This window comes from Poecilia formosa, unplaced genomic scaffold, assembly GCF_000485575.1.
Source record: "Poecilia formosa unplaced genomic scaffold, Poecilia_formosa-5.1.2 Scaffold39, whole genome shotgun sequence".
Taxonomy (NCBI): Eukaryota; Metazoa; Chordata; class Actinopteri; order Cyprinodontiformes; family Poeciliidae; genus Poecilia; species Poecilia formosa.
In genome coordinates, this window is record NW_006799978.1 from 1,856,643 (window position 1) to 1,877,198 (window position 20,556).

Below are 20,556 nucleotides of genomic sequence, written 5' to 3' on the forward strand. Positions count from 1 at the left end.
ACAAGTACATGAAATGGCTGTTTGGAAACTGCCAGTATTTCCAGATACTGATTGGGAAAAAGTTCCATGTTTAGACAAAATCGCAGACACATGGAGTCTGCTGTAGATGTCATGCCAGGCCACTGTATGGCGTTGTGATTTTAGCATGTCGTCAAAATGCACAGACACCTTTGACCATTGACCTCCACTGCATTTAGAAAATAGCAACATATTCTGTATCAGAAGTTATTTTAAACTGATTACATAGCACACAAAGCACAATGCTATCTGCCATTGTTTTTGTTTAAATCTGTCCATCCATGTGTAGAACAAACTGCAGCCCTGCAGTCAGCACATGTTCACTTTCACACCTGCAGAGCACTTCACACCTCTGTGAGGGGTCTTCATGAAAACTTTCACTCCGACACCTCGTTTCAAAAAGTGCCAAAGTCAGAGACTCTGCTCACTAGAGATGTGTATAAAAGCAACTGGATTGTAACAAAAAATATTACGCTTCCACCGAAAATCAGCTCCGTCTAAACCGGGCCTAAATCATATTCTATAATTTAAATTCAAGTTGATCAAATTTTAAAAATAAGAATATAAGTTTTCTTTGAAGCTGCTAAGTCGTTTCACTATCCGGTTGTCAAAGCGACCCATTTAGGGGTTCTAGTACTGGAATATTGACAGTTTCACTGGTTTAGATCCGGATTGTTCAAAAGACAGAAACCACTTCTCATCACTCAGTCTTTTAGAACACAGAGCTGACAACTGGTGCCCTAAAGGGCCACAGAAAACAAACAATAGAACATGAGTCAGTGTTACTTTTAACAGCGCTCACGCTTCCAGCGCGGATAAAATCAGCTAAAAACTAAAAGGTTTTGTTTAAGCATTTATTAACGTCCCAAATCTCCGTCTTGAGGTATTGACACCATATTTCAAACGGCTGAGGATGAGTTCTGTTTGCCACTGTACAGACCACAGGCACTGCAGGGAAAGTGGGAGACTTTACAGGAAAATCCTATTCTATTGCTTCTGCATAATATATTATGACCCGTTTTTGTAAAACAGAGTCTTTTTTTTTGTTGCTTATTTGATAAAATGGGGCTGATTTTTAATCTCCAAGCTGTTGCCAGTAACAAAGTCCTGGCAGCTGAGATTATGATACAGAAGGTGTTTGACAATAAACAGCAGCCTAATCATAATACTTTTCATACTCTTAGCTGTTAGTAGGACTTATTATGCAAGTGATTTTTTTTAAGAGCTTTTACTTTTAATTGGGCGATTTCAGTTCCCACAGTAATACTTAAAAGGCTTTCCATCTGGCTTGTGTTAATGAAAAAAAGGATGCCAGCAAATTAACTCATTAGGTATTGAATCAGACAAACTCCCAAATAAGGGATGTCCAAAGTGCGACCTGGGAGCCTTTTGATGCCCTTGGTCTGATTGTGTGTGACTGCAACTCAAACTGTGCAAATTGTGTGAAGACTTAATTTTAATTGGGAGAAAAATATAACTGACAAATTAAAATTTTGTATTAATGGAAAATGTGTTAATCTTTTAGTAACCAGGCATTTTAAATCATTCTCATTAATTTAATGATAGGGTCAGACCTAAACTGAGTTTTTGGTGCATCCAAATATGCTTTTAGTTCATGTAATAAAGTTGGATAAATACAGCAACCATTTTCAAATAATTACCAACTTTTTGTTCATTTTGCTGAAAATATTCACTCTCCTCAGCCCCTACCACAACTTTTTTTTTTTTTTCAATTTGCCCGAAAACAATTTGCAAATTGGGTGTTATTTTAGCTCTTTATTGCCTGAATATATAAAATTGTGCAAAGAAAATATTACTTGTTTTACAGTTATCAATCAGACTTACAATCTCTCCCAGTCAATAAGTCGCAATTTCTTTTCCATAGTTTGGCTGGTCACGCTACATGGAGTCAGAATTGCATCATTCAATAAAAAGTTAATTTTCTGCTATAAAACTCTCCTGGTCATTGAATCCTAAACTAAGTCCTAAATATTTCTTGGTTATCATAATGATAAGGAAGATTTTCAGGAGGCTTTGGCTCCCTGATAAACTAAAGAAATCTATCATGTGAAAAATGCTGATACAACTTTAATTAGAACAGCTGTCCTCTGCATTTACAGCACACACTGCAGTGTCTTTGCTAAGTTCAGTGAGGTGTTGGTCATAAACTTTCAAGAAATAATCTAAAAACCTACAGAGGAAATGCTGACATTGTTCTCATTTTCCAGAGGAAGTCCATTAGAACGTCACTAAGTGAATTTGTGTGATGAATGAATTATTAATAACAAAGAGGCTATTGCTGATTGTTTCTTTTTTTGTGGAAATTAATTGTACTTGGCATTTGGGAACTCTGCCCAGCAGGTAACCGGCAAACTGCCAAAATCTGGTACAATGTGGACTCACATTGGCTGTTAAACGAGTCAAACTGTATCCACTTCCCCTTTTCCCAAACAGCTGAAGACATCCGACTTATTTTTCTGCTGTGATGTTCATTACATGGAATGTGAATGGACCGTGATACTGGAACAGGGAAAGTGTCTGTGGCGTTACAAGTAATAAAAGAGAACATCAAAGGACGAACACGAAAACTGCAGAAGATGGGAAACGGAAACTTTTATGGGGATTTATTTTATGAGAGTCTAGAATGGACCAATAGCATACATGTCAGGCTGGATAAAAAAAAGATTAAGTTATTCTAACTTGAACCCATAAACATTTCCTGACAAATATCTGACATCAGACCATATTTTTTTGTGACTGAATAAAAGCTGGGACACAGATGGCAGCCAACAGGGAAGATTAATTCATTATAATCTGACAGCTGCTTTACAGGCTGTCATGACTGATGATTGTCCTTTAAAAGATAACAGTCAGGAAATCAGTCATGCATAATCCTGATGTGACAAAACTTAGGTTGTGGATCAGGTGAGAAGATTATGCTGAAATGCTAAAACACTTCATAATGTTTCCTTTACATGTAGGATCCTGTAAAAAAACCTAAATAGCATTTTCTGGTTCAATAAAGACATACGACAAAAGCAGTATATAGCAAACAGTGAGGCAACGTTTTAGGTCAAGTCAACAGTAGAGATATTAAAAGGTCCAACAACAAAAATGGATTTTAAAGGTTTAGATGTGAAGGTCAAAGTAAAAGGTTAGTCTCCATGGCAGAGAGCGATATCCATCGAATGGGGAAAAGAGTCAGGCAATTTTGTTTTATAACGGTGCTGCAAACAGTGCTATAAACTTCAATTAATGCTTTTTCAGTAACTCGGCGCTCTTACTGTGTCCTGACTCCGTTGTCATGGTGCCTTTCTCAGCGTACGGTATTTGGGTTCAGGTCCTCTAACGTCTCTGTGATTTGCAGGTGCAACATTTTTAGCTCTCCTATGACTTAGTGCATCATTATCCTATATACTCAAGCAAAATGATTTATATATCTTGAAGATAACATTATTATGAGATGGACCTAGATTTTTTAAAATTCCAATTTCTTTTCACAAATACAATCTGAAAAGTGTGGCATGAAATTCAGTTCAACCCCATGCTCCCTTCTGCTGCAAGTTTTTCTTCCAGGATTGGTTTGGACATGTGTCCAGTCAGCCGTCTTCCCCATGACTGTGACCCAGAGAGAGAGACCATTTAAAGGTCCTGGGAAACTCTGCAGGTGTTCTGCATTAATTAACTGATTAAGCTATAATCATCAAAATTACTAGAAACAAATGATTGAGATATACGAGTTTCATTTTCATGCAATATTCAAATTTTTTAAAATGTACTAGTACTTCTTTTAGAGAAAGAAAACAGAAAACAACTAAATCACAGAGGAACTGATGGCAGAAGAACAAGTTTGATTTTCATGCTCATCCTGTCACAAATGATGTAATCCTGAGTTCATTAAACCTGTCACTCACAAAAAGCTGCAGAGAATCAAATCGTTTCAGAGATTGCATCAGAGAAGTTCTACAGACAGCAGCTGCAATAACTACCAACAACAACACAGAGCAAGCTGGGATCGTGGCCCATTAACACATATTGGACCATTTGAGTCAACTGTATTGGAGCTAAAACTGGCATGACACGGGCCAGACGGGACCAGGACACTCCTGACATAAACCATCGGGTTGGCAGGAACATATGCCAACAAAATGTCAGTTAAAAACGTTCAATAATTCATAGCTGCTTCTCTTAGATTGTTTAGTGATGTGTTAAAATAGATCACTTGAGAAAAATATAGGCTCCAACGTCCAGGGAAATTTAGATGTTTTATTTTCAGTGTTTTGACAGCCAGTCTTACCCTGCTCAAATAGAAAATGTCAGCATTATTATTATTTCAGGATGGATGTATTTGTATTCTTCAGTGGAAAGATTTTGTTGCTCTACTCTTTACCTCAACAGAATCCTACAGCTTCTCTCTTGGTCAGAGGTGGGCAACGTGTTTGACCAAGTTTTCTGTTTCAGTAAGTTTTGTTTTTTAATATCAGAGTGAAACTGTCCATTTTCTGAAATAAAAACCAAGTCAGCCAGTTTGTTTCTTCAACATTTCTAAATACAATCTCCACTACATCTCCTGAAAATCTTCATCTGACCCATCTGACTTGAGCAAAATTTACTTTTGTCTCTCATCCAAAGGAAAAGCTTCAAATCTTACTGAGACATTTTCCTTATATTTTAAGAAAATGTGATTCTTTCTGCAGAAAAAGCAAGAGGGATTATTTTAATAGTTGTCAGTGAAATGTTTTCATAAAGTACGACAGACCTTCATAGTGTTTGAGCAATAAATCAGAGCCTTATTTCTATTTCCTCTTTCCCAGTAACATACCGTCAATGAATCAGTTCAAAAGGTCAGTCGAAGCAGCTTAGATTGAAGGTACTACACATTTGCGGTGAATAATGCTACAAGTGTAATTCCACCGAATTTTGGTTGATCATTATTATTTCCTTTTCATCTTACATCTTTTTGAAGTCTCACAATAAGATTTATTCTGCCACAGGAAATAGTTTTTCATCTAGAGGCATAATGAGAACTTGCAGATAGATATAGACCATATGTTTCAAAAGTGGAAAAGTTCAAGGCCAGAATGAATAGATTATCTGTGCAAGAAAACATGGCATTTTTCTTTTTGTGTAAATCTCAGGAACAAATTGAGCGTATAAATGAGCCAGCGAGAACATGAATGCACAGAATCACAGGGGAATCAGGAGTTTTCTACAGAACCAAAAGAAGCAAGGCTACATGAAAAATAATGAATAAATTACATCTAATTACAAAGATGCTAACATGCTTAAATGAGGATAATGCTCTCATGTTGAAATTCATGTCATAGGTTAATGAAAAGCCAGTAAGAGGGAGCAAAGACAAACAAATAAAACCCTAAATGAAAAAAAGACTTGCCACGTAATACTAGGGATATATTTTTAAAATAATATTTTAATCCAAATAGTAAAATTGTTCATTTCAGTGCAATGTTCTGATAAATTAAATGTGGCAGCATAAGATGATTACAGAAAATATGTTGGATTACAATAAGCTCTGTTCAAATTCAACATAAAGTCCAAATCCCTTTTTTAAATAATGGACTGAAAGGAAAAAAGTGTCAGTTTAGCTGCTTCACTGCAAAACCAGATTAATATAAAAGTAAATATGAATAAATATGAAAAGAAATTAAAATAATTAAAAAGAGTTTGTTGTTTTGTATGAAGAAAGATATGCACAAAGAAATAATATACAGGCTGATATTTTTAATCAACAAGTCTTTCTCATCATCTGATATTAAATCAGTCTTAATATTTAGGATTACCAAATCTCCATTAACCCTCTAAGTCCTAAACGGAGCGCCAGCCATCCAGCCATATTTGTAGTACCATAATTCCTCCACACTTTGTGCTACCAAGGGTTTCTGAAAGAGGAGATGTTGAGCTTTCCAGCCAAAATCGGGTTATTACGATAATTTCACCCTCGTCATAGCAGGGAGTGAAATTAATCTGAGGAGCAATTGCAAAAATAACTTGTTAGATATTGAAAGTTCCAGTTGTTATTGATAAAAGGGCAAATATAGTTACTACCAGACATTTAAAAGAATTAGCCAAGATATCAAGAAAAGATTTATGGACCGCCACAGGGTTCATCCGATTCATCCTGAAAAATTCCAGATCCTTAAGAGTCTCTCGTTCATCTGCTGTCACATTTACACACAAGTCTAAACACCCTGAGAAATTCCAGCTATCACACTGTTTACAAAGGGGACTGCTTCTGTGTCCCATAGATGAATGTGTTTAGGTGCAGAACACAGGCATGAAGACCGGAACAAAAGCCAAAGACCTTGTGAGGATTCTGGCTGAGGCTGAGCGTCATGTACCGATCAGAAAGGACACACCTTTTACCCTAAAACCAACGTAGTGAGCTAGACTGCAGTTTGGAAATACTGCCTAATCCCAATCATTTCATTTGGAGAAAAAAAAAAACTGGTTCAAGAACATCATCCAACCTGTTGGCATCATTTTGTGTGGATGTTTTTCTGCAGAATGGACTGATGTGCCTCAAAAAATGAACTATGTGACATTTAAGTGATAGTCCACAGATAAATCTCTGACTTGGTCATCATTCAATTCATTAATCAATATATTGCCATTATATAAAAGCCATTATTCATTAGGGATAAAGCCATTTGGCAGTCAGTGTGAAACTACAACCTTCAAGTTCGGAACAAAACTCACCACAGTTCTCCTCGTCTGCCTGGTTTCCACAGTCATCAATGCCGTTGCAGTGCAGGAGCTGCGGGAGGCAAACTGTCAGATTGCCACAGGGAAAATATCCAAGTGGGCATGTACCCTTCTCCTCTGTGGTATTGAGTGCTGCAATCAAAACAGAGAGTCACAAAAATATGACTTAAATCAAGGTTTTCACAGTATGCTTAATTAAATGCTCTAAAGATTCTTTCCTAAAAAAAAGTTTATGTAGAGGAACTGAAATGCTCAGTTTTATGTAGCTCTTGTCAAGCTACTGTGTTTTTTCTTACAATTTGTCTGGCCAAGATGTTGTACATGCTGCAAAAAGAAGCAAAAGTCTGACAAATGCATGTAGGGTTGAAGCAACTATTTGGATTAATCATGATTAATCAAAGACTGAAGTAATTGTCAACTAGTGAAGTAATGAATAAATTGTTAACTGGCGTCTGAAGACTCAAAAGGCCACTTCTTGAAAGAACGCAGTCACAGCCGCAAATAAACTAAAACTGAAACAAAAATATATACATTTTTCATTGAAGATGAAAAAGATTCTGTTTGTAAATATGTTCTACCCAAAACTGTCAAGTGGCAAATTTAGCTTCAAACAGTTCTGTACAAAGAAGAAAAATCTATTAAGCACCCTTTGCTATCAGATGATTAATCAAAACAGTAGTCAGCAGATGGGCTTATAGGCTGTGTTGATACCAAGTCAAGCAGAAAGACCTTAGCTTTTGTAAAATGTCTTTTTGAGCTGCAGATGCATTATGTGGTGCAAATAATGAAGCGTACACTAAAAGAATGTTAATGCATTTTAGATAATGGTTTATTTTCTTTTATTTTAAAAAGGAATTAAATTATTTGTTTATTTGCATTTTAATGTAATTCTAATATTGTATAAAATCATCTTAAATGGTTAAATGAAAAATTCAGAAAATCTCTTATTCTTTTCATTTAAAATACAATTAACACGCAAATGAAAGGAAAGCTTTGTTTTATGTATTAAATCTATAAAACAACTGCAAAGGCAGTTTTATAGATTTGTCATGGTCATGAAACGTAATATTTTATAGGTTGTTCTGTGAATTTATGCAGCTACTGCCATGAAAAACCAGAGATAACAGAAAATTGAGTAAAGATTGACAAAAATGAAACTGCACTTGCAAAAACGTTCAGCAACGGCTGCAATAAATTAAAAGGCTTCGTCAATGACAGATAAATCATCTCCTCCAGTAGTGACTCATGGTCTCCGCTTTTTCTGCCTTCTCAATAAATCTGTTCTGTTTACGGTTAAAAACAGAGAAAATGTATAAAAGCCAACAGCCCATCAAAACATTCACAATAAAACATGAATTGTTGATTACTTTTAATTAAAGCTCTGCTAAAGAAGTATTTCCAAATACAGTACTTGATTAACTCTTTACCTGGACTAGTTTTATTAAATTAAATGAAAAATGATAAAAACTTTGTAAATTGCCCCTGCAGCAGTTGTCTTGAGTACCTTCTGGTTAATTAGTACATCCTCACATAAACAGCAGCATAATCACCTCATTTGATTTTAGCCCATGTCTCTCGTGACTGTGAGTGAAAATTAAGTATTGCTGAGGTTCTGCAAATGAATAAGCTCTAAGCTTGAAGTTTAGAAATGTCTTGATGCAGAACAGATTATGAGCTACACAGAGAAGAAATCAGTCTTTTTATGATAATCCAAATGGGTCTAAGATCCATAACCAGCCATTTTTTTAAACCAGTTATTAATTTGAAGTATTAAGGCTGATCTGCTGCGTGTATAAGAGGTTGTTTGCACCCAGCGCTAAGAAGTATTCAGATAGATCTGATTATAAGAGGGGATTTTTAAGAAGCTGTTTTTATATTTTAAGAACATCTCTGCAGCACACAGATATTATACATCTATGTGCTGCAGAGATCTATAAAATGTGTCCTATAAAAGGATATGCCTTTATGTATCCTTATATAAGATATATAAAGATATTACCATGTCCTTATTTGTCCTAGAAATATTGAATCACCAGTGTCGTCCAAATCAGAAGGTTGTACGCCCGCTTTTACATCGCAAACAGAGAAAAAAACCAAAAAAACAACTCACCAATCTATACCCATCTGTGCCGTATTACTCAGTGAAAACAAGACATGGGCTTAAAAGGAAACTATGAACCAATACCCATTCTATTAATACTACTAAAACAGTGGATTAATCAAGAATTATGTCTGAATCTTGTTAATTCTTGTTAAATCTTTTGCCAAAGGTAAGCCAAATATAAACAGAATAGAACAAGGTATAGTCAGTATGTTTGAGTCTATAAATATAACCTTAAAGTGTGGATACATTTATAAAAATAATTATTATTTTAGATCATATTTTTGGTTTTAAGGACATCATTTCAGAATCAGCATTTTACACAGCCAGAAGCTTGCAAGTAGGACGATAAATGAATAATGCTGCACAATAAAGTAATGACTACTTCTATGCTTCAATTATCTGAACAAGATGTGTTCTGGATTTTGCTGTGTTTTCATAAATAAGTTATGACAAAACATATACAGCTTTGGACTCAAAAAGTCAGCTTCCTGCATTTAGGCACTGCAACCATATCTACTTGTGGTTAAGTAGCAGCGGGGGTTTCCTTGAAAAGACCGCCTGTTTGTTTGGACTTAACTTAATGCAAAAGACAGATAAGCTAGAAAAAAGATTCTGATGGAAACTTGGTTTCTTGTAAAGAGCAAAAACAGGCAAAGAGGTGGCTTATGTTTGCAGAATATGTCCAAAGCCTCAGCAGCAAACGCTGAATGTGACCTGAGCTCTGGAATCTGACTGTCCTCAATGTGTCCCGAATGCATTCACACCTGTACTCTGCTGTTCACTGTAATCAGATCAAGCAGGACGCGTGTCGGCCTCAGACAGAAACTGCCTCTAAAGAACGCAGTGCATTATGAGAGCTAAACTACCTTGAAAAATTGTAAGAGAATGGCATCCTCAACTTTGCTTAAATGTGAGCTGCTGCATTTTTCAGCTTAAGAGGAACTGATGTTAAAAATCACAACAGACCTGCAGCCACATGTGAGGCAGAGCTGAGGGAGACAGCAGGGAAACAGCTATTATGTTGTGCCGATGCTGAGCAAGCTGTTTCTTCATTTTCTATACAAGCATCAGGAAATAACATTCTAAAGGTTAATTATGTTTTTACTTAACTCATGATCTAAGGATACTTTAAACATTTATGCATACTAAATGGACAAAAAGGAAAACAATTCTTATTTAATGACCTATTGGGAAATTTAAAATACCCCTTGAAGCAAATAAAATGAGGGAAACCCAGTGTAAACTTTAATGTTGCTATAAAGGTCAAAACACTTTTGCTTCTCAAAAACTTGTACATCACAAAAAAAAACAAGGAATTGTTGTGAATAAATGGCTTCCATCAAAATCAAATTCACAATTCTTCTTTTAAAATGTTAAATTTCTGCACTGGCTATAAAACTTACAGTCATAAACCTGAATCTCTAATAAAGCATGCCGGTCATGTTTCAACCTTTGCAGAAGAAATGTAGCTATTAGAAAACAAATAAAACAATAATGTCCTCAATGTCTGTTTAGCAGACACAATTTTCTCATCCCTGCCTTCCACTCTGACATTGTATATAAAACAATAGTGCACTATTTACCATAAGTTGAGATTCATGTGTGGATCTTATGCTGTTCTCAATTGTTCTGTTTTATTTCCAAGCATTTATAAAAGAAATAAAAGTTTTAAGTTAAAAAATTTTAATGCATCAGGGCAATGTAAAAGCCTTCTAAAAGGTTTTCACTTTAAGTACACAACATCATGCAGCACATTCAGTACTGCAAGCTGGAGTAGCTTTTTTGGATCTTATTTACAGCCCTGCTTCAGTTCCTTAAAAAAATATCTTTGTGCACAGATATCCTAAGTTTCCATCACAACAATATGAAATTAAAATCTGATGTGACACACCCCATTTTTGTTTACATTTTGTGAAGAAGGAAGTTGTCAGAGTGACAGGTTTTCATGTCGTTTCCTTCAGTAGTTCTTGGTGCAGCGCCACCACAGGCAAAGGGGGGAACAGGTTGCTCAAAGGGTTTGGTTCATTTGACACTGCAGTGGGAAAGCGACAGCAAATGTAACAAATGCTACAATTTTGGTTCCCGGACCACCAGGTGTGAGCACACCTTGAGACCCAACCATGCCTGAAATATTAGCAGCTTAGCTGATATGAGAGATGACAAATCTACCGGGCAACCTGTGGTACTAAAGTGACAGACAGATTCACTATAATATTTATTTTCCTTTTTGTCAGTTATCCAACAGGATTATTGCTTTTTAATGCCTAATGCTATAATGTAAATCCTTGATTTCATTATCTAAATAAAACCTAAAGTGATATGGCAACAAAAAAGCCAGAGATTTAACTTTTATGTCAAATATGTCGATAAATGTTTTAGTTGTCGCCTCTGAAAGAAAGCAAACTGTAGGAGAATAGAACAAGGTATAGTCAGTATAAATGTTTGATGTAACCTGGAAGTGGAACGAGTTATGTGTCTGACTCAGCTGCTTCACAGTTGGAGGTCTGGCAGAAGATGTTCTTTCACTCTCAAGGAAGCAAAAAGAAGAAGGTGAAAACGAAAGCCCCTAAAATAACATGCTAATCTTCATCTTTTGCCATGGAAGACGGGATGTGTTAAATCTTATTAGTAAGACCAGAGATGGAAATCGTGAATCTAGCTAAAATAGTGAATACTCATAATTCTAGTACTCGTCTATGACAGTCATTTTAAACTCGGGGAAGTTTGCAGGCGTATGTCACTTGGCCTGGCTGATTTCCATGTTTCTTTGAAGTCTGACTGAAGCTAATGTTTTTGCCCAAAAAAGAAAGAAAGACTAAACACAAAAAATGTAAAAATAATGTTTTTTTTTTCATAGAGGTAGTAACTGAAACCACAAAAACAAAAGAAACAAAGGAATTACCTCTTCTATAAATTAAATCCTGTATTGCAATGGATGGTTAATTGCACCATTACAGGTTTCATCTGTTTTTGTTGCTTTTTTCCATTACAAGTTTGATCTGTTTTTTTGTTATTCTTTTTTCATTACAGGTTTCATCTGTTTTTGTTATTTATTTTTTGTCACAATTAAAATTGGGATCATTAGACAAAATAATTTTCTTGTAAACATTTATGTACACACCGTTTCCAGATGAACATGATTTGTTGTGTCTTGCTTTTACAAATAATTCATTAGACTCTGTATTTTTGTTTCCTACTGTCTCTCTTCTAGGAAATGTGTCTGAGGTTGCTACTTTCATCCCATATATTTCACAACTGACTCATTTGTGTTTTCATTTACTGAAGCCACTAAAGAAAATAATGTTGCCTTTAGCTCTTTATTTTTTCAGTACCCTTTACGCTAAAGAGTTTCGGAAGTAATTTCCACATAAAGACAAAATAATAAAATAAAAATGAAGAATAGCTCCACAGTCATCAGATAAAAAATGCTAACTTTTGGTACATGTGTAAGGATAATATTTTGATAGTGACATCACTAATGTTGTTGTTATCCTACCTTATTTATTAGTAATTAAACAGTAAATTAGAAAAAAAAATGTAAGCATCCAAGTAAACATTACAAAATACAATAAAAATCCTTGTCCAGACACAAAAGAATTGCTCAGACTTTTAAATCTATATCTTGGTTAAAACTTCATAGTTAGGACTGAATCAGCTGAAGCATATTTTAGTGAAAGTTTTAGTGAAAGATGTACCACACAGAGCTGTCATTTTTAGCACAATTTGGCCAAAAAGTGTCTAAACTGTGCAAAATGTGTTTTTACCTCATAAAAGAGAGCCGATTTCCATTATAGGACTCTTTCTGCTTTTGGTCACGGTGTCTAACTTGTTTATTGTCAAAATAGCATAGAATACATAAAATGGAAAGAAAATAAACTAAATTTAATCCTTTTTGTCTCCAACTGGAGAATTGTATTGAACGAAATTAAACTGGCTGAACCTTTTCAGATACATTATTTTCATGGCCTGTTTAAGGTCATAAACAGAACTGATGAGCTGAGATGTTATCTCCTCCAGTCAAAGTCCAGACTTCATGAAGTCTGGACTTTTTACCTCATAAACTTTTTACCATGAAGTCAAAGTCCAGACTTCATGAAGTCTGGATTTTGACTAGTTCACTAAGAGGTTGACTTGCTGATTCTGACAAATTATCTAAGCAACACTCACTAAATGACTCAAGTGAATGGATTGGTTTAGTGAGAGATAAATTCAAAACAATTTACCACCTCTATTAATCACAGTTAATTGATGTGTTAAAATAACTGGGGCAGGTTGGGTGGGAACACTTTGTTGCTTCATTAAAAAAAATAATAATTTGAAGGCTTTTGTTTTATTTATTCAGCTTCTTTTTCACTGATATGAAAATCTTTGAGCTGAAACATTTCAGCAAAAAGCTAAATTCAAACAATGGAAACAATAAAAGTAGATGTTACTTTAATGAATGAGAAAACACCCCCTCATTTTTCAGTTTCTGATCTGTTCATCAGCAATTTGCTTCTAAAAATAGTGAAGTTTGTTTCTGATATCTGGCTGATTCACAAAAATATGTAGAAAACGATATGTTTGTTTGATCAACTGTAACCAAACAGAAATGTTTAGGATGAAGATCTCCAATAGAACTCTGTAAAACGAAAATGGAAACATAATCCTATCAAACAGGTTGTATTATAACTTCCTTGGATGAACGGCCAGTCTGATAACTCCCCACTGACAGCCTTTCCCATTGTTAGCACATGCTGAAACCTAGTAAACACAGAGAAGGGATGTGGTGGGCACATTATTCAAGTTACAGAGGCAAGGTGACCACAGATGCTGCCAGTCAAGATAAACCACTACCACTGTCTTGATAAGTTCTATACTATTTAAAGAAACTTAATCTGTTGATGCGTTCCCTTACTTTATATCAAAAAAGAGCAGAATATAACAAACTGATTTACAAACTGAAGAATAAACTGAAGAGTTTCAGTTCTCTAATGGTTTTGGTTTTAAATTGTTCCAAAGCTGTTACTTAAAGTGAAATTGAATGTAAACTGTATGCTGGATTCCCCTCATCTAGAAACAGTAGCTTCCCTCAGTAACACAGAATCCCACTGAAGCAGCAGGACAGTAACTGAATGAAAAAGGTTCACAGCTGATGCTACAATATGGAATAAATATGCTGATGGCACATCTAGCAAAAATGCCTCAAATACACAGATTAGTCTACCTCAGAAAATGCACAACATAACAGAAAAAAATGGGATCAAACACAAGGCAAACATCTGACTGAATGTACATTACTATCATGACGTGAAGATAAGCGATTTTTTAAACAGATTATGAGCTGGAACAGTGCTTCAAGAAAGCTCTAGCTGTTACATGAAAGGCAATTTACACCATAACTCTGAGATGGATGAAAAATCGACATATTCACAGTAAAATCCCTTCAGTGCAATCTTGTTCTAATTTTTCAGTTCTGTTTTATGATCAATGCAAATGTGAGACGATTTAAATTGGAAAGGTAAACTGTAAAAAAAAATCGTCCTAAATAAAGCGGGCAGAGTTCAAATCATCATCCGGTCATTAAGTTGCTGAACTTACCAGACACCCCATAAGCGAATATCACAGCCATGTAAACTTGCATGATGCCTCTGGAAGTTCTCTGTTAAAATCGCGCTGGTGGGAGAAAGGAGCAGTAATTATCTGGTCCCACTCTTCCCAGGTGTCAAATTCTCACCGGAAGTTTTTAAATGAGACGCTGTGCGGTAGCAGCCGCGCTGACGGTGTAAATACGGTGGTTCGATCCGGAGAGCAGCAGCAGGAGAGCCCTGTGAACGCTTCACAGGATCGAGGCGGTCTGCAGCCTCCTCCCGTGTGGGGGAAAGGTTTAAAGAGTTGCCATGTTCTGACGCACGGGGAGAAGCGGGCGGCACAGGTGCGGCAGCGCGCGCAGACACGCAGCTTTCACATACTACCACCTCTGAGCGCGAGCTGCTCAATAAATGCGCCTCTATTTAATTAGGGACACCAAACTCTCCCAGTGCGGTGCTGTGAACTAGAAGACTGATTGCTTTAACAACCCACAAATGAATTCGCTTTGTTTTTTCTTTGCACACTCTTGAAATTCAGAAGACTTCAGTTCGGGTTTAGGTTTTCTTTGTTTTACACTTTTCACAAGGAAATGAGCTTCTCTCATTTCCTTTCCTTCTGTCGCACCTATCATGTTCTCTCTCTGTCTCGAAAATTTCCAGTTTCATACCGAATATTAAAGGTAATCTCTCTACAGTGTTCTAAAGGCAAGTATTATATTCAGAAAGCAGGTTTCTTTCTATTATCGAGGAAAGCTGCTATTTATAAGAAAAGCCGGGCGCTTCTTCCACCTCAGTGCTATTACAGTATCAGTCCAAATCTCTGCTGCTTTGATTGGCTTTTGTTTCGTTTTATCCTGCAGCTGCATCAGGAAAAAAGAACCTGACCCAAAGCCATTATCCTCATAAACTCAGACAACATAGCAGAATTTTTTTCACCATTTCCCGCTTTTACCATTTAAACCTAAATTGACTGAGAGTGTATTTGGGGTTAAACCAATTTTAGTAACTGATGGGACTCTGTGTATCTTCAAAGGCTCAGAGTGGAGGAGCTATCTGTCAGCATTATCCTTTCACATGGATGTAAGCGTCAGTCAGAAGGGAATTCATCCCACCATAACAAATAGCCTCTGGGCATGGTGACAAACTAAACTATATTGGAATAAAACCTTGTCTGTCCAACAATATTAGCTAGAATGCTTTGAGTCAAATCAAGAATATCATATACAACAATGGCTATTAGAAGACTCAATACAATCATCATACCGTCATATTCATTTGGAGATTTTATTGATGCATGTGGAAAAATATATGCAAAGAAATTTTACCACTGGACTTTTTGCACCAATCATTGAATGGATCTTTCAGCAATGTCTTGAGATTCAGTCTGTATGACGAATTTTGGATGAGAGCATAATCAGTCACTTTCGTATAATCTGCCTATGAACGTCAATAAATTTGAGTATTGATCTTGACTGAAAAAAAAAGACAAAAAAAATAAATAACTGACTTGAGGACAAACTCTAATACAGTAAAAACAAACTGTGAAAATATTTTTTTTTTATTTACTTTAAAAATGTAAAAATATTTACATCTAAATGTTTGATGACTATTTAGGTCAAAGGTAGAAGTCACTAACAGCAAAATGCTATAGAGTAAAACTGCATTCTGTTGAGGCACACACACACGCATGCACACACACACATACACACACGCACACACACACACACACACTAATGAATTTAAAAGCATTCCATTGACCCTCAATTTCTCCCATTTTTTGAATATCTTTCTGGTTTTAAAGGTGAGAAATGCAAAATGATGCTCATAGCCTCCAAAGTGTCATGACCCGTGTTTCTGTGTATTTATTTTTAAGGGTTGAGCCTCTGTGTTTCTGCTCTGCCTTGCTGCCTGAGATCTGGACTGTTTTTGAGCTACACTCTTCATTCATTCATTCATCATTTTCTTCTACAACCTGGGTCTCTGCGTCTCTCCTCACCACCACCAACCACTCCACATGACACAAAGGAGAAAACAGTACTGATTTACTCTGTTTATCTAAAAACCTAAATCTGGTGATGTAACAGGTCACAGGGGGACACAAATCAGAAACAAAGAATCAGCAAAAACCTCTTCCAACATGGGGTGAACACAAAGACATCAAATCTGTTCTTAAGTTTAAAACAACAGTGGGGAGTTTCTTTTCAAAGCGTAAATGTCTCTATTTGCCTTTAACCCCTAATTAGAACTTTTTGTAAATTAATACATTTTCATGAAGGCAGACTTTAAGAACATAAAATCCTTTTGGGTATTAAAAAGTTCATCCAAGAGTCCATGAACTAGGCCAATTATATTTGAAGTATTGAGTTAATTAAGCATGCATTCCATCAACTACACCTTTTCAGATCATTTTAGAGATTTGTAAAGTTCACATTAATAATTATTCATCTCCAGTTCTGATAGCTGGCTATTACAACACCACAGGTTGATTCTCTTAAAAAGGCTCAATTTGACAAATTAGAGTCTTTAATTAATGTGATGTACTGTCTTAAAAATATAACAAATAATTGGTCCCTCACTTTTGGTCCCTCAAATAATTGGTCTCACAAAGCTGAGACTTAAACAACTTTTTAGTCTCAGCTTTTGGAGCCTGGTGTGATCAGATCTGCTGGGGATTAGCTAAGAAATGAAGCTGCAGTTTGTGGTAGCTGATGAATTCTACCTCTAAATGCACTCAAACACACCCTCTAATCTTATTTCAGTTCATAGAAGATGAGATAGAATATTTATTTTTAGGTTTTTCTGCTTGGCAAGCATGCAGATTGGATACATGATGCTAGTCTGATTTCACAGATTCAAATCCAGACAGAGCAGCGGAGATGTGGGAGAGGTGTGAAGCGTGTAGTTCTGCAGAGATCGAATGACTATTTTCTGTGTGGTATCAGTCAAATAGAGTTTAAATTAGGGTGTAAAAATGGGTTGTATGTGTGCACTGCCTGGGTTAAACACGTCACAGAGCCTTGATAAACAAACAGGTTATCGCTCTCAAAGTGAAGATAAAAATGTATTTTTCACCCCTTAAACAACAAGAAGGTTATTTAGGGAGGGAACAAGTTCTCAAGGAATCCTGATAGCTGGGTCTTCTGGGCTTAAACCAGGAAAGATTGGTTCAGGGAGCATGAGAATTCATTTTCACACTTCTAGTGGCCACCCTGATGTTCAGGCATTTAACGCTACTGCCCATAGTGTCAGAGTCTCCTGACATCAAACCAGAATCTTTGCAACTTTTGTAAACTAACCATTAGGATATTAAGTTAGTTTTTTGCAGTGTTTTTTCAAAACAACATTCAGCTTATTTTCTGTTAAAGATAACTTGGAACAGTATTCATAATGTTTGAGCAGAGTACCCAAACAGGAGGAGGTCCAGTTATCCAGGAATCTTTATGTGACCTTTCAGACTTTTCCCCCCCTTTTTTTTGTCAGATTTTGTTCTGAACTCTAACTAGACCAATTTTGATTAAGTAATTCTGTCACTGATTCCCAAGTGTGTTTGAAATCAGAGTGATGCTGAAAAATAAAATCCCTCTTTATCTTCAGCTGTCTGGCAGCAACCAGAAGGTCAGTCAGAATTAACTGATATTTAAATTTGTTCATAAGTTTTCCACTTTGACAAAAAGTCTGCTTCCATCTAACAAGAACTAATCCTTAACTTCTAGAGTTTCATTAGATTAAAACTGCAAGACTTGGAGATTTCATTCAAGGCTGGATACTTTCTTTTGGAGACAAGTTTTCTGTCTTTCAAACACAAAATTTAGTCCACACATTTGGAGAACACAGGAGACTGTCACATCGTTATCATTATGTCCTTCCTTCCAGCAACGTTATAACCATCACTGCTCCCCAAAACTTCTGTTTTCACCCTACTATTAATTGCAGATTTTTTTTTATGTTTTTGTAGATAGTTTGTTTTCCTGTCCATATCTATACATACACAGTTTGTAAATTTTTTACATGATCTTACTGAGTTACATTCTTAGAATGTATTAACTGCACTGCATTTTCTTGTGCTGTAAGTTGTTCATCACACTCTTCTCCTAATTGATGTCTTTGTATGACACCTTTGTGATCCAGTGAATGTCTCTGCAAACTATGACTTTCACTATAGATTATGAAAGAGTGACACATAAAGTGACGAACACCCTGATAGGTCAGCTGAGCTTTACTTCAGGTTCATCGGACTCATGCTGGGTGTATGCCCAAAGGGGACTGAATGTTGTTCTATTCAATAGCAAAAGGCAACATATTTCACAACTTCACTAGGCCTGGTTATCTCTTAGTCTTCCATTTTCAAGGTGGACTGAACTTCCTAAACATTGTCACACTGTCACAGGAGAAGCTCATTTGAGTTGCAGTCACAGAAACAGCCTACAACAAGACAGAGAGCGTTCCAGCTGTATTAGAAGAGACACTACTTTCTCTCTTTAGTTATTTGGATGGTCGGTTCACTTGCAAGCAAAATAAAACCCATTTTCCAGTCAACCAGATTTAGTTTGTTTGGTCAACAGCAGAGTTAGTATGAGCTTTTACACCTGCTCACATAAAGCAGACAATCCAAGAAAAAATAAAAAATAAAAAATCCTGGTCTGTTTAAAACGGATCAAAAAGCTCTGGTGTGATTTTACCCAAAATGTGAGGAGGGAACAAAAGCACAGGAGCCCAGGAAGAGTGCAACTTTCTCTCCACGTCGCTTCAGACTTTTAAAACGGAGAAAGCCACATCCAATCCAGAGTCAGAAAATACATGCTTTATTTTCAACTTTCACCTCATCTTGAATGGGAAGAAAACACAAGCAAAGCTTCATGGTTTTTGGAAGAGTAGTGATTTGTAAAGAAAAGAAAAAAAAAGAAAAAATGACAGTAGTCAGTTCCTTTTTAGGCTGAAAGTGGTGCACTTGTTGCCTCTCAGTAAGAATACCAGCCAGGGCCTTTCTGTGTGGTGTTTGCATGTTCGCCACATGAAAGTGAAGGTTACCTTTTGTGTAGCTGCCGAATGCAGGTGTCTCAGGTAAATTGGTCACTCTAAATTATTGAAAAGTGTGTGAAAACTGAAGGACAACTAAGTAACAAGAAAGCTCTCAGAAATGCTGAATGAGGGCTGCAAATCTTGTGTGTTTGCGTATTTTTGGGTCGTATATTTCAAGTCACATTAATTAATTTTAGATGTTTAAGGTTGTCTGGTGGGATTTCTTAATTTTTCATTTATTCAGTTCCAACATTTCTGAATAAAAGTTCTTATTGGTTGTTAATTTAAATGTTAATTTATATTATTGCTAATTCAATTATTTTAAATCTGAAGCGCATTTCTGAATAATGCAAAATGCTCGTAGAAGGTCATGGGTAATTAAAAACTGTTATAATGAAGAGCATCTGTTCTTAGCAGTGAACATTTTCTGTAATATTGACAAGCAGCAGAAAAAAGTGCAAAAGTCTGTTGATGTACATTTCTACATATTCTTTAGTCTCTGTTATCATATTTGTATATTTTTCAGAAGTCTAAATAAACAGCAATGTTTTTGACATTTAGGTGAATTATCAACCACTCAGTGGCTTTCAGAACAGGTTAGTTATTATATCTTATAACCTATTAAATTTGCAGTGGTGTTATATTTTTAATCAGAAAGCTCAAAAGTACACTTAAAAATGTAAATGACTTTTTAAAGCAAACTTGTTCAAGTAATGTGATTAAATTTCAGACCGAAGTAACACACTGGAACAGGAAATTAAACTGTTTTTCCAGATGCAGACCTTTCTTACTTAACCCTGGATGTAGTAAATAATTGGTTCCATATTGTGTCAGCAAACATTGATTCATTAACAGATTTGGGATTTCCTACTACCATGTCCCATTAAGCTGGTCCCATACTCAGGGTGACCTGCATTAAACTTTTCTCAGAATTAGACTTTGTTTTTAAACATAAAGGAACTACCTTCTGTAAATAAATGTTTGAAAATACCTCAAACTGTTTTTTTTATTTTTCTTTTTTAATCAATTGTAATATGCTTTTAAAGTTTTCAATGCTATGATTTCAACAAAATGGTTTGGAGCAACCTATTGATAGGGCCTTGTTTAAGTGTTCAGAGGCCT

At 35.9% G+C, this 20,556-nt stretch overlaps 1 protein-coding gene across 1 annotated transcript in view; it reads right to left on the reverse strand.

Moving 5' to 3' along the window:
• Nucleotides 1-14,784, reverse strand: part of rxfp1 (relaxin family peptide receptor 1) — a 107,775-nt gene extending 92,991 nt beyond the window's left edge. Inside the window, exons 1-2 of the mRNA XM_007551033.2 lie at nucleotides 14,426-14,784; nucleotides 6,736-6,873 (exon numbers count right to left, since the gene is read on the reverse strand). Of these exons, the coding sequence (XP_007551095.1) occupies nucleotides 6,736-6,873; nucleotides 14,426-14,468 (181 nt within the window). The 5' untranslated portion in view covers nucleotides 14,469-14,784. The remainder of the gene's footprint in view (nucleotides 1-6,735; nucleotides 6,874-14,425) is intronic.
• Between the last annotated feature and the right edge of the window lie 5,772 nt (nucleotides 14,785-20,556).